Raw genomic sequence first — 15,394 nt, 5'->3', positions numbered from 1 at the left:
CTTACAGAGTTACATTCTTCACTTTTGATTTTAAAAAAAAATAATACATTAAATTAATTTGGTGATGCCACACTGATCCTGCTGTGTGTTGTTGCTGGCTAACGATAGTTGCAGTTTCTCCTTGTCAGTGAGCCAACTTCGACCGCAGGCATCGCAGTAATGAAATAGGATTCTGATTGCTATTTCCAGAGACATTTTTTTTTTAAATATCAAACTATCTCTGCTATATCCAGTACCTATATGTATTGGTTATAATGGTTTATAAGTTCATTAAAATAACGTATCATTTCAACAACAACAAGTATAGTAATAATAATAATTTTAATTACATGTCAGGGTGAGAATCATGGAGAGCTGTAAATGTTATACAGTATGTAACTGGAAAGGGAGCGTGTCTGGAAAATAGCAGCAAGGAAAACTGCAATGAAGAAAAAAACAAGACCTTAGAGAAGTCAGAGAAAAGTCTCAGGAGTGTTGTCAGAGAGACAGGGATACCCCCCAGCATACCTTACAATTACAAAAATAACAATTACTGATGAGGAGGAGAGATTTCTCATATCATACACCACATGGATGGCTGATCATGGATACACCAGAGCTGTGGTCAAGGGTCTGGCAGGTTAAACTGTAAAGACAAGTGGAGGCAAGACCCTTGTTAATCTGAACACGTGTCCCAGTGATAACTGGTGGGTCAGGTTCAGAGCTCACTACTTTGAATTTACAACAGTCCCTGAGACTTTGGAGAGGGGCTGGGTACATGGAGCCACCCCATCAATGATAAGGGAGTTGTTTTACATACATGAAACCCTATTTCAAAAGCATGAATCATGGCACAATCCATATTTGATTTTTAATTATGATGAGACAGGGTTTGGACACAAGCCTAGGGGAGGGAAAGGCTTCTCAGCCAGAGGGGGCGCCAACACATCTACCAGCAGCAGACTGCAACAAGCGAGCAGCACAGTGCACTGTTGCGTCAGTGCCGCAGGAATGAATATTCCACCTTTTATCATTTTCCCAGCTGCCTGCCAAGTACCACTTATGCCTGTTATGTGCTCCTAGCTGCAATTTTGCTGTAATTTTTTTCTCTTTCTGTCATGCAAGTGTGCTCTGTGTTGCATGTACGTTCCTTTGTTGTTGAAGGCTGCAATGTTAGCTGGCTAGCTACTCCCGGGTGCACGCACAGGCGATGCGTGTGCAGTGTTCTATTGCGGATGCAAGCCTCACACGCACTATGTGGATAAGTCAAGGTTTCTGAGCAACAGTTTCTCAGAAAAATAGAAATGAGTGCGGGCGGGGGCGACTGTCATACCAAGGCCTGTCTAAGGGCTGTTGAAAAGAGATATAAAGGAGAGAGGTATGAACAGACGTTTGAGATTCTCTTCTCGAACTCTGCGATGAGTGCTTGAATGGTTTCTCCTATTTGGCCAAATAAAAGTTGTATTGTTGAATTGCTCTGTGACCTGACTAAATTCCTCCATTGAAGATAAAATCCATGAGAAGAGGGCTGTTTTTTTCATCAAGCATGCACCCACTGATAGGCCCTTCTTAATCATAATGGACCAGCATGAGACACACGTGTCCCGGAATGTAATCACGTTTTGGAGAGAAAAGATGATTGAGATTATCTGCCTGCTGGCCTATACCACTTATATCCTGCAGCTCATGGACCTGAGTGTCTTTAATCCTCTGAAGAGGATCTTCAGCCGGGCTTCTACACAAAGAGGGCTAGGGTCCCCGGGGGAACCTGGTTATTGGGAAAAATAAATTCTCATCCATTCTTAGAAAGACCTAACCCCTGACTGCCTTTCCAGAAAATGAAAAAGCAGTATTCAATAAGGCAGGCATCTTCCCCTTGAACAGGGAGGCCTTTGACTGCACCCAGCTGGAGAAGCCAAACACCTTCAATACAATGCCTAATAATACAGATGCCAGCCCAAAGGCCCCAGCAATGACCCCAGCTGTCAGATCAGAGGACTCAACAGTGACTCCAGGTGTCAGCCCAAAGACTCCAGTAGCAACCTCCAGTGCTCTAGCAGTGATCCATAGTTTACAGTATATTTGAACACCTAAATAACCCCACTCCCAGTGCCATGTTTAACATGCAAGTACATTACATGTATATAGCAGGTAAAAATATATATGGCCTGGATCATAAACTCCATAATATGGTGATATGCAGAACTACTAAAGATATATGAAACAAAAAGTGAGCAGTATAGCCTGGTATCACTAAGTGTCTACAAATATATCTAAAATATTTAAATAGTGAATTTCTGTAAATACATAAACATAAACGTGTATTTCACAACAAATCAGTTTAGACTCATGAGACTCATAAGAATTTAGCATAATTTTCAAGTGGGAATTACAATCTTTTCATCAGAATAGGGGTCTAAAATCTAGGGGTCCAAAAACCTACCCAAAACCTCTCCAAAAATGAGTAAAATGCTTTTTCCCATTATAAAGCATATTTATGTTTCATCTTAAACCTTTGTGGTAGTTTAAGATGAAACATTGATATCAAATTGAAAAATAATGCAAAAACATTGTGACACACTGTGATACAAATACCTATATATGTAATAATTTCACTTTTTGTATGTTTTTCTGAATTCTAAACCACATAATTGTTTCTTGCATGAGGACATGAGGACATGTTACAATTATAATCACTCCAATGGGAATTTTATGTTCATCTAGCACATGTTAGCACAGTATTTTATTTTACAGTATATTTGAATTAGTATTTTCCATTCCATACTAGCAGCTAGGGCTGTTAGTTAGCCCCCAATACAAACGTACTGAGACTTATTAGCAAAGGCAAACAGTCTCTTACGAACAACGTGAATATAACAATATCAAAAATATAACACAACATACATTGAAATGTTACCAGTAGTAATATATCCTTGTTTATACTGTATATCTTTGCTAGACTTAATTCTGCCGGTTCTTCTGACCCCCTCTTACAAGAATTTGATTTAGCCATGCTGATGAGTTGGCAAAGAAAAATCTTTCGGGGGGAAAAAAAACAAAAACAAATTAAGCTTCAACGAGTGCTTGTAAATTGCTGTGTAATGTTAAAGTAATAATCTCGAAGATGTTCATTAAAATAAATGTCTGTTAAGTCACTATCTATCGCTGCATTGGGTAACACAATGGCGATTGAGCCTATTTTTATATTAATTTATACTATTATTATTATCATAATTCATGATTGAAAAACTTGGTGTCTGTGGCGACATTCCCGGGAAAAAATCACAAGCGGCGCACAGTTTGTGACGTGTTTTTCATCACCCATCAGTGGTCTGGTCCGCCAGAGAGGGCAGGCGGAACTAACGCAACAGGCTCGCTCTTCAGCTCACTTGTGTGTGAGCGGCGTACTGTTTTTTCTGGTGTCTGCATGCGTTACAGTAACAGAGAAAGGGGGGGTTGGGGGAGTTATGGAACCCTAAAAAGTTTTTGTGTAACATGAGAGATCATATTATTTGTTGATGTAGATTTCGTATTACATTTAATGACAATGTAACTTTACTAAATTACATAGCTATTTGCACAGCTAATGCTAGCTACCGGACCATGTCAAGAAAGACAACATTAGTTTAGACAACGTTGCGCACAGTATCCATCTCTCATATCCGGTAACGTTGAGTTAGCTAGCTAGCTAATGTAATTAACACAATCTAATGTCAGCTAACAATTAGAAAAAAACGCTAGCTAACGCTACCGACCGGTACCGACTTCACAAACCGTCTCTCGAATGCAAATGCTACCTTGTTGCAACGTTGCAGTGTAGCTAACTTAAGGCCAGTTCAGATCAATGATTTGCATCGAAACTGGGTGCAACTTGCAAGATGTCTGATTGTAAACGTTCTAAAACTGCACTTGGCGATTTGACAAGGACGGTCTTTTAAAACCTCAGGGCAGGCAGCGGCTCTGCTACTAGCCAGTTCACACCGCTGCAATTTTCTCTGCAACATTCTAAAACCGTTTGGCCTCATTGCGAATCATTGATCTGAACTGGCCTTAACGTTACCGTTATTTACATTGCCATCGAGTTCATCAATATATATTATAATGATCGGAATAAAGCCGGGGTATGTGAAGCAGAGCCAGGTCTGATTTCTGAAGACGTCATGCAGGAGAAAACGAAATAAAAGAATACGGCAGTATGGATTAGCATTGTTATTATTTTATTACGCTTCCTTCAGCCTTTATGCCCTTTTTGATGAAATCTCCTTTGTTTTTGTTTTATTCTTCTTGTTCTGATTGCTAATTTAACACCCAGCTCAGCTTTATTCTCGAACAGTTTAGCTAGCAAAACCAGAAACACCAGGGGTAACATTTTGCAAGGCAGTTGTTTCAAAAATACCACACAACAATCATTCACGAAAAAGACTGCTTATTGTGCACGAGATACATAATTGCACAGCGAATCCCGCAAATTCTTCTCTGCAGTGTAAAGATGTTCATACCGGGCAAAAGGTGGATAAAGAACGTTGATCATCACTAATTCTACCCCAGGTTTGCTACGGCATTTTAACCCGGCTCGGCAGTGTAAAGACATCTTGAGTTAGCCAAATGTTGGACAACGAATGAGTATGTACATAACATTACTTTTATAACAACCATTTTTTATTCAGTAAATAGTAAGTGTTATAGTTGGCGTGCCAACTGACTGACGTCACACAGGCGACACTGGTTGGATCCGGTTGGATCTATGGGAAGTGAGGTCCAAAAACACACCTGCAATTACCGCTTCTCGCCATTGGCACCGCCATAGAGAACGAAACTGAAATCTTCAAAATTGTCACTTTAAGGTTGAATGCACAACACTGTGCTGAAGCAACCACTCATACAGATACACCTTGTTGCTATGATGGAATACAAATTTTTGGTGGTGAAAGAATATATTTATGAATTCTCAGATGGACGCTGTTGTTCGGTGTGTCATGGGGGTATAGTTGCAGATGAGACAGCAAGAAGGGGGTGCTTGTGAAATAGACAACCATCTCAACACTGGTGGCACTTAAAAACTCGGTATTTTCCATTGTTGTAGTGTATTATGTATAAATAAATATAAAACACAGAGTTTGTTGTTTCCACTCAGTTTCCACTCGTAGTTTGCAGAAGCAATGAATGTCTGAGTTGAGTAATCTCAGTGTGCCGCCCACTAAGGGGCTTGCATGAAAGGGTTAATTAACATATAAAATTAATTTCATGATTTTATTTCATAGCAATGAGACTAAAATATTTTATAAACATTTACATATGCACTTACACGTTTTTATGCATGAACCACTGTAAAAATATTAACATTGAATAATGCTACTTTAATTTGTATTTAGAAGAATTAACCAAATAATGACTGTTGCGGTCCAGCCAAAAAAAAGGACAAAAAAAATATATATAGCCAACTAAGCTAGCTTCACTATTAAATTGACTTTATCTAAGTATCTAATAGCCATTGGGAAGCTTTCAGCACGCTATTGAATGTTAGCTACTTATAACTAGCCATTGAGTTATAATATGGAAACTAGTTAGCAGGCAACAACATAAAACAACTTTTCCAGGAATTATAAAGTCATGGATTTATTACTAGATATAGCACAATGCTAAGAACCAATCCGCTCTAAGCAACAGTTTGCTTTAAAGGGGAATTCCACCATGAAATGACCTTTTACCATTAGAGGAGTAGCTGTGCTCTTAATTAAATTCTCTACCTGTAGTGAGTGCAGAGATATAGCCCCAAACTACTGCGCATGCTCGAGGTACCTGCTTTACTAAAAGACAACAACGGGCAGGTACGTACTGTCCATGGGTGAGTGTCATATAATGCCAGTCACAGGTTGCCACTCCTGCTGAATGCTAATGAAGAGGATGGGTGTTAGCCTACTACTTGGCTGGAGAGAGGGTAATGTTACTCACTAGCAAGCTAGCCACTAAAGAAAAAAATCTAAGTTTATATGTTCAGTTATTTTATTGCTAAAGTATGGAGGACTAAATGTGCCAAAATGAAACAAATAAATAAATAATTCATTTTATTTTGAAAGAATTAAATAACTACCACCTCATTTTCTTACCAATTTGAAAAGTGTCATTAAATGAAAAAGGAAATAAGTCATTCTGAAAAGTTTCATTATTGCAGTGGAATTCCCCTTTAACTGTTATGAAGATTGTTTTGACTTGGCATAATTTTGAACACTTCATATATTTAAATTTCACAATTGGATCAATTTTAAATAGAGTGTCCCAACTTAAGTATAATAGTGATTACTTTTTACACCACTGCCAATGGCTGACATGTTTAGCTGATGTTGCGGTCATCGGCAGATTCTAATCCAGAGTATTGTATTTTCCTAATTAACTCATGGTTTAGGAAACGTAATACACTGCATTTGCTCTCATTCGACAATTACATGTGTACTAAATTACTAACCACTTCTAAATTCAAGCTTTTCAAAAGGTGCGTTGGAGCCAATGGGTCAATGGTGTTAATAGCAACAGTTGCTATTGGAAGCCAGTTATCCAATCGAAAGGCTAACAATGACATACATTTTATTAGCAATGTTTCATTGTTATTAGCAACTACTATGCACTGGTCTTACTCTAGCATTCAGGTCTCACTTTCTTTTGTGTAGGTTTTCCAAGGGTGAAACAGCCTGACCAGACTGACATTCTGAGTAGGGCTGCACAATATATCGAGTTACGGTTTTTTAACCTATAGTTGATCTTTCTTCTTGTTTTTGCTTTAACCATACCTGATGCGGTAGTAAACAAACAAACAAACAAATGTCAGAGGCTGTGTGAAATGCTTCCAGGAATAAAAAAAAATCTCAGATATGTTTTGGGTGCTGAGAAGACAGCTAATCAGTAGCAAGACCTTACAACTTCCATGTGATTAAAAAAAAACAAGTCAAATGATCACAGAAGCTGTGCAACCTTACAGCTGGTTGGCTGTCTTATAAACATTCAACAAATATCAGTGATGTTTTTTTATTCTGGAAGCATTTCACATGGCTTCTGATTACTACCGCATCAAAAAAAAACAAAAAAAAAACTATGAATGATTGCCTGTATGGTTATTCTTTTATGCTTAAAAACATTCCCTGATTGTGAGTTCACCTAATTTCCAGTGATGTGCTTGGCTAGTGAAATAATGGTCAGTTTCTTCTTCGAACAATACAAGACCTTGTATAGTTTTTGCTCCAGTTGGAGGTGGCGAATCAGCCAACTCAACCAATGACCTGCAAAATAACACTGGCCAATAAGACTTCAACAGGAAAACAATCAGGAAAACTATAATATTCCCCGGAGATACTAGATTCTGGAGAAACTAGACACCTCATAATACTGGTTGACAGTGCAATTTGATATATTTACCATGTATGTAGGTATATATAGAAGAGGTTTGACTTCAGCCACAAGCTGAAATGTACTTCTGTAATTGAGACTAACCAATGTCAATAGCTCGAGCAGGCATCGGGCGCCTCCACTGTGTGACAAACTTGTAGGCATCCAGTCGGATCTCAATGATGTTGTTCAGCAAGGCTAGGAGGGGAGCCAATGGGAAGGCTGCTACAAAGATGGTAGTGAAGCCAAACTGCAGGACTAAGGGAGACAGTAGGAGAGAGTTACTTTGAGCCAACTACACACTGATTTTTCTTTCATAGGCAAACTGCCAGTGGTTTTTTAAATGGTTGTGATTATGTTCAGGGTGCAAATCATAGTAAGGGGTGAAATAATGTTTGTTGTCCACAGACCACTTGTAAAATAAGCCAAAACTCACTTTTTCAGGTATTTATATGCAAAATCACAAGGACTAAGTGAATAGTGGGAAAAACCAGCACAGCAACAGTGCTGGTTTTTTCAGTGCAGTCTTATAACAGTTGGCTTTAAGCGGAAATGTATTCCTTCATAGGGGAGCTGTACCAGTTTAGCAAATATGAAGCTTTAGATTCAACAACACAACATAAATAGCAGCCATAATTAACATTAATGGGAAGCACACATAGGTTCATTACATATGCGTACCAGCTGGTGACCAATGAGAATACAGTTGCAATCAGACAGTTAGCAAATATTGAACATGTAGAACCCTATGCATCTAAGGTAGACCCATAGACTATATGAGGAAAAAGTATCTGGACACCCCTTGATCTGGGGCAGTTTTTCGTGATTTGGGCTAGGCCCCTTAGTTCCAATGAAGGCAAAGCTAGAGCATACAATCACATTCTGGACAATTTTATGCTTCCCCAACAGGGAAGGCCCTTTCCTCTTTCAGCATGACAATGTTCCTGGGCACACATAGAAATGGCCTCCACCCCATCCAACACCTTTGGGATCAATTGGAAAGTCAACTCCGAGCCAGACCTAGTCGTCCAATTAGTGCCCGACCTCACTACTGCTCTTCTGGCTGAATGGAAAGAAATCCCTGCAGTAATGTTCCAACATGTAGTGTAAAGCCTTTCCAGAAGAGTGGAGGTTGTTTTAGCCGCAAAGGGTGGACAACTCCATTTTAATGCCCATAATTCTGGATGAGATGTTGGATGTCAGGTGTACACATACTTTTGGCCATGTAGTGTATGTGGCTTTGGCATGCGAGTCCATGGGTGCCTGACCATGGGCTAGGTGTGTGGAGAAACAATAAATGCATTGGTCAGTGTGTCCAGAACTGCATTAAAACATGTTTTACTGTGTGCAATAAATAATCATTGTTTAATTGTCCTTAAGATCAAAAGTCCTTAAGTCAAATGGTGTGGAATATACCAGTAAAAGTATAAAGTTTAAAACCGAACTAGCCTCTGATAAACAAATCACAACCGCTAATGACAAAAAATGACCTGTAAGTGTTTGTTTACTTCAGCAGTTGTGTATATAAAAAGTGCTTCTAACAAACATTTGCAAGTTGTGGATTGCAGATCAAGAAAAGTTCAGCTGAATGCCAGATGACTTCTCTGGTTATCGGATGATCTTACCCATTTCCAGGTACTCATCAACCAAGCCATGGGCATTCATTGGCTGCAGGTTCCAGTCTTTGTCCCACTGTGGAAGTGAAACCTTACTCTCCATGCGTTGCCCACCTTTCCTTATCTTCCTCCGAGACCACCAGTTCTGAAGTAACCTGTGTAGTAGTGCACAGCACAGCAGCACCCAGTAAACAGGGAGTAGGACATTACTGGCCAGAGGTCAGAGAAAACAGACATTGGATTACATCACAGGGACCAATGGATATCCCCACTAGTAAAGATATTGTGATGCATGCATATTCAAATTGTTGTAATGATGTTACCAATTCAGCTGCAGCTGTAAAGCATTATGGTCCTTTAAAAGCTCCCCACCACAAATGTGCTTGTCGGCACTGAAAGTGGGCTGTCAGCAGGTTTTATTTTATTTTAATTTTTTTGCTGGTTATCTGCCATTTGTCAGCTTCAGGCTTAGGGGGAGGGGGGGGGGGGGGCTGGGGCTGGTCAGTCATGTTCCCTTACCAGACAAAATGAAATAATAGAATAAAATAAACCATATATTGGAAATACACAATGCACAATTAGGTACTTACGGGTAGCCTAACTCCATGAAATTGTTCCAGATCTGTTTTAAAACCATGATGACACCCATTTGTAGGCACAGGTCTATTAGACAGCCACTGGGGTGGCACTGCCAACAGAAACAGTCAAAGGTTTTAAAACAATATTTGATAAGAGTTCTAATAATGACAAAAAAAATCACTTAAATGAATTTTGAATAAAAGCACCAAGCATGAGTATTGCCTCAAATATGCCTTCATATGATGAATTCTTAATTTGAAATTAAGGTGTTGTGCATTGTAACCATCATAAACAGTGTCAACCGCTGGTCATATGTTGTTTTAAATGTTATTTCCATCACTGAAGGCTTTATGCAAGGATTCTGCTACAAACATTAAAAATATAACATGGCTGACAATGGATTACAATTCCCACAGGCTGATAGGATTATTTGCATGACTACTCTTTTCAGAGTATTTTCACTGCATTTCAGTGTGGAATTTATTTTCACATTTCTGAGCTTGGTTAGCTACAGTAGACTCCTTTTTGTTCATGCCTTTATTACAGTTACTTTGTTCATCTTTACTTAGGGTGTGGATAAAAACAGTCTACTGTAGTTATATAAAAAACCTGCAAGCTCCTTTCATGATGCATGAATGTTGCATAGTGCACTATGTACAAAACTCCATTCCTTTGAAAAAAGCCATGCAAGTCATCCAATCAGCTAAAGCGCTAGGTTGTACAGATTGTCCATGTTCTGACAAATCACTCTATAATAAAAATACACATGCATGAATGGAAGATTTGAATGGTGTGAACAAGTATCCATACATGTTGATAATAATATGCTCACTCTTGGAATAGCAGGAAAGAAGGATGATTGAACAAATCAAATACAGTTTACATTAGTAGCTTGGAAAAGAGTTCAGACACATTAATGAATGCAGATGGTTAGAAGGGTTCCTGTTCTATTTCTGTTAATGACTCACCTCCTCCAATCGCCATCTCTTAAAAATCTTGTTATATTTCCCTGGCCTGCCTGCAAATCTGAACAGAAGTTTTCAGTTTAATGTATTATCATTTTGATATAAAGCAATGAGCTGTTCCAAAGTTGCAGTCAGTTTAATTATGAAATGAAATGGATCTTGAGCTGCCCTGCATCAGACCTTTCAAACAAACATTTAATATAATAATTGAGGAACTATGGTTCATTCATCAACATTTAGAGCCCCTTTAATTCAAGGAAGGAAATGTCAGCAAATTTACTACACAACAGTAAGTCCGCAAAGCACAATGGGCAGACGGTACACTGAAATGCTATTTAAAGTTTTTTCATAAATGAATATGGTTGGTGCATAATTTATACATGACTATGCAATTGCGTACTTTGTATGGAGACAGACTCCTTGAAAAATTTTGCAGTATGAAAGTAGTATGCAGTATATGTTCACTGTCAATCCATTGCTGAGAACGTGTTCCAGGGAGAGCAGCAGCTGCATATTGATTAAACAGAGTGATTGCTTTGATGAAAAAGCAATGAAGATCATGAGAAACAAAAAGAGTGAAGGCAATGGCCTTTCCTTAATTGAAGCAGATTAAACTTCATTCCATGATATGATGTACATAGCAATGTCCTACCTTCCCAGAAAGAAGGCAATATAGAATGTGGAGCTGTTCAAGTTGACAAACTGAAAGAAGAACATTTTCAGGGCAAAGCTGTTCTCCCATTCCGATTCTGTCCGAGGGTGTTCTGAAAAAGGAGACGGCCACATTTCAGTTTGCCCGCGGCCATGGGCCACGAAGGTGCATTGTGTTTTAAACCGAGGCAAACTCTTACTTACCTAAGTTTGTAAGTAGGTACGCCACTTTTTCATACACCTGGATAGGATATATACAAATGCGAGAGAAAAAAGGCAGTTTGTTGACAGTTCCATCAATAATATGCCTGCACACCCACGCCTAATGTTGATAAAACTGAAGGAACACCCAGTCCTTTACTAAAATAGAATACACAATACAATACAAAACAATGCGCTCTTATATAGACACTTTTATGTAAACATCCCAGGTACTTTACAAGAAAAAAAAATTTTAATTAAAAAAATCTGAATCAGCTGAATGTCTGAACTAAGAGAAATAACAGACAAGAAGTCTTAAAACCTGATTTAAAAGAACTGAATTCCAGAAGCAAGGTGCAGAATTTTTAAGTGTACGGATAACACACATGCTAAACCCACCACATTGAGAGACATTATGATCATGAAGTTGATGCAGACTCCGGTCCCGGATGTGGCAAACTGCCAGTTCTTCTTCACAAACTCCCACTGGAAAGACGCAAACTTCTCCATGGCAATGAGGCGGAAAACCACCACAGCAAACACAGCAGTCACGACCAGGGACAGCTAAGAATAGAGAGAACGAAAGTGATAAATGCAATAATATATCATTGTTTGCAACTTTAATTTTTAGTTTCATTATCCTTGCTTGAGGCAGTTTATGTATGTAAATGTTTATTAAAAGCAACACACAAGGTAACACACTACTATGTGCAAAAATATGATAGAAATAATCCAGTCATGCAATTCATACACAAAATTAATATTTAATCCAGAGAGGGATCATACACCATTTTGGACAACTGGCCTCTTAAAACTTTACTGCAAGGTAATCCCCATTTTGTGAGCTATTTGGGCATTTATAGGCAGGCAACATCTACAGCCACAATGCCCTGTAATCATGCCAGCCAAGTATTGACATTGAGATTATTTGTTTGGGAAACACAGTGGTTTGGTTTTTGCCTATATTAAATCTTGAGTAATCCAGTAGAGGGAGATGTTAGGCTGCTACAGCACCGCTCTAGGTTAAAACCAGTTAATCTTGGATGTATGACAAAGGAAGAAAATCAATACCATGAGCTGAATGTAAATATTTCCACATGTCAGATTGAAATCCAATATGCCGTTCCTGGCTAAAGTGACACAGAATCTTGCAGCTGTAGTTTATGAGAATAAACTTGAAAATGCATGAATAATAATGCATTTGATTCAGAAGTGGATATTTTGCTGTCAAGGATGTTGGCACCTGAGACATTTGAGAAACAGACTCTTTCAACATATTATCTGTATAATGACTTCATATTATTCAACCTAAAAAAATGTCACTGTATTTTACTATACCTAATTATCTTATGCAACTAAATTAATATATAGATGGCCAACATTCTAGATCAACTGTTGAATATATATTAACTTCTGTCATATGTTGCTTATATGGTGACAGGGGCCATTGTATTATTTTCTTACTTGGATTACGAAATGTATTGTACAATTATGTTAATTCAATAATTGTACTATTACACCATTTATTTCAAGAATTCGTGCATTATTTTGTTGTTTTTCATTTTGCGTTCATATTGTTTTACATGTTGCCCTGACTAAGGTTGCTTGCTGTGCAGATACAAACAAAAATACAAGACATGCAAAAACTGTAACAAAGAGAAGCAAAGAGAAGAATAAGAACATGCCATGAAGAAGATTCCTGACACAGAGACCATTAGACGGCTGAGTTTGTCTGAGAAAGGCTGGAAGGGCTCGGGTCTTCCAGAAATGGGGTTGACTCTTTCTACTCTTGAATATTTCGCCTCGAATTGGGGCCGCAGCTCCTCCTGAAAGTCACATTGTTCCACAGCATTATACATTGTTCCATACAGTTGCACACACACACACACACACACACACACAAACACACTTTGTGAAAACCAAAAGAGCTAGATTTTTAAGATAGCCATAATTCCACTAAAATATATGGAAAGAGTATGCCATCAACTATTACTAGGTCATCTGAGGTTTTTCATCATCACGTGAGATGTTTATCGGATTCAATCTTTCTAGAATAATTCTGAACACAATATGTATGTGAAACTGAAGTCCAGCAAGTGTTCATTTAAACACTGGACCAAACATGTTACCAGGACACTTTTTTCTCAGATTGACAGCCTTGTGTCATGCTCACCCTCAATTTCCTTTTGAGCCCATGAATCAAGTGACCTCCCATCACTCCACCTCTGTTCCTACCTATAAATATCTTCACTACTAAATGCTTAAATTAGGTCTATCCAAAAAGGCATTAGACAGTCAATCAATAACATGATCAATGTCAGTACTATAATAGGAATGTTAATGGATGGGCAGAATTATAGCGGGACTTGCTGGAAACAACACTCTCTCTGGAGAGGTGGCCAGCTTTTATTCTGGCTTTTATTTTAGCTTTTATTCAGCTTTTGTTTTTTCATTGTTTAAGATATGGGCAAATGATGAATCAAGCTGAATTGTCTGTTATCTTATGCAATTTTCCATCTTTATGTATTTTGTCATTTCTCCATTATCACCATGGTGATATAAAGTCCTACGGCCCCCCATCCCCGGGCCCCCCCCCCCCCCCCCTTACTTCTTCCTCTTCCCAGTCGATCAAATCCCAGTCGTATGTGAGCTCTGCTCGCCTCCGCTTCCAGAACTCCAGGAACACAGTGGCTGAAGAGGAGAGAATCAGTAGACCATGACAAATCTCCCACAGATTTGTCTATCTGGATATTAACGTCTTTAGTTAACGGCTATCAAAGAAGGTAAGCCTTGATACCCCATCAGTGAATTAAAAAAGAGAAAATGGGTGTCAATTCAAAATTATAAATTTGATGAGTCATAGAACATCTATGTACAGTGGAAAATCTGCTACAGAATATGACTTAAGCATTTGAGAAGCAAGGGTGTGATTGGCTGTGATCCTTTCTGGTCAATAATTGAGTGAGCTAATCGTGTTGCTTGTTATGTGGCGGTGACAGCAAAGTCTTAGGTTTGAAGATGACAAGCAGAGCTACCTTGATGGGGCCACTTGGAAACACCTATTAATAACTTCAGCAATACATCCTAAACAATTACAAACAACTGCAAGGGACCAAGTCTCTATGTATGCATTCTTTACATAGATTTGTAGCGTACACATTCTGCATTCCTTGTTGAGCAAAGTTAATTATTTGCTCCCTCTCCCTCCCCTTTTCAACGAAATGATACTGAAAACATTTTATGACTCAATTGAATGCGTCATAGGACATTCTCTCCTCCAGTGCTTGGGAGACATAAACTAGTGTGCGTGCGACATCTGAGCTGACAAACAGCTTTGAATGTGGGATTGACCAAATGAATATATACAGTAGGAGGTCAATGCACAGGGCTTCCTGTGCTTCTCTCCTTACTTCAAGCTTTTTAGCTTCCCTTTGAAAGAGTGCTTTGCAGCTCTTTTTGTTCCGACTCCAAGGCCCTGGACCAAGCAGCTTGCCCGTGAGAGGATACCATCATAAGAGACTTCGTCAAATAGGCTGGGACTTAACTCTTTACTCCATTACTCACAATGGAAGATTCTGAGTAAACCTGTGGTCAAGATATTAGTTTCGGTGAGATATCCAAGTCAACAGGCCTGTGCTGGAGAAGCTAGAAGCAAGGACCGGCCTGTGAGTTCCTCTGCAGTCGAAAGCCACTGTCCCACAATTAATCTTTTTCTATGTCTTCTCTTAAATATTTGTAAATAAAGGCTGTGTGTTGCAAACTGTGTTTTCTCTTCATTCAAATAAGTGTTAAACTCTACTGATTAAACTCATATTGAATGTATTGCTAGGTTCCTCCTAAAGTACTATTTACTTAATGTGAAATCCATTAGCTGATGCCCAATGAAAGGAGGAAAGGAAGACAACTTTTATCCATTTACAGTTGAGGCCAAAGGTTTATATACACCAAGGCTGAAGACATTCAAACTCAAGACATTCAAACTTTCACAACTCTACATATTTCATGTTACCATACATTTCATGTGTT

At 38.7% G+C, this 15,394-nt stretch overlaps 1 protein-coding gene across 3 annotated transcripts in view; it reads right to left on the bottom strand.

Annotated features, from left to right (window-relative positions):
- The window catches only part of ano3 (anoctamin 3), a 107,091-nt gene that overhangs the window by 11,761 nt on the left and 79,936 nt on the right, over positions 1-15,394 (bottom strand). For all 3 annotated transcript variants that reach the window (XM_035418806.1, XM_035418804.1, XM_035418805.1), the window contains exons 14-22: positions 13,977-14,059; positions 13,054-13,194; positions 11,768-11,932; positions 11,372-11,408; positions 11,169-11,280; positions 10,520-10,577; positions 9,563-9,660; positions 8,982-9,127; positions 7,462-7,614 (exon numbers count right to left, since the gene is read on the bottom strand). In XM_035418806.1, the coding sequence (XP_035274697.1) occupies positions 7,462-7,614; positions 8,982-9,127; positions 9,563-9,660; positions 10,520-10,577; positions 11,169-11,280; positions 11,372-11,408; positions 11,768-11,932; positions 13,054-13,194; positions 13,977-14,059 (993 nt within the window). The remainder of the gene's footprint in view (positions 1-7,461; positions 7,615-8,981; positions 9,128-9,562; positions 9,661-10,519; positions 10,578-11,168; positions 11,281-11,371; positions 11,409-11,767; positions 11,933-13,053; positions 13,195-13,976; positions 14,060-15,394) is intronic.

The sequence above is a fragment of the Anguilla anguilla genome, chromosome 5 (genome assembly GCF_013347855.1).
Source record: "Anguilla anguilla isolate fAngAng1 chromosome 5, fAngAng1.pri, whole genome shotgun sequence".
NCBI classification, from domain to species: Eukaryota; Metazoa; Chordata; class Actinopteri; order Anguilliformes; family Anguillidae; genus Anguilla; species Anguilla anguilla.
This window is presented reverse-complemented; position numbering and strand designations above follow the sequence as displayed.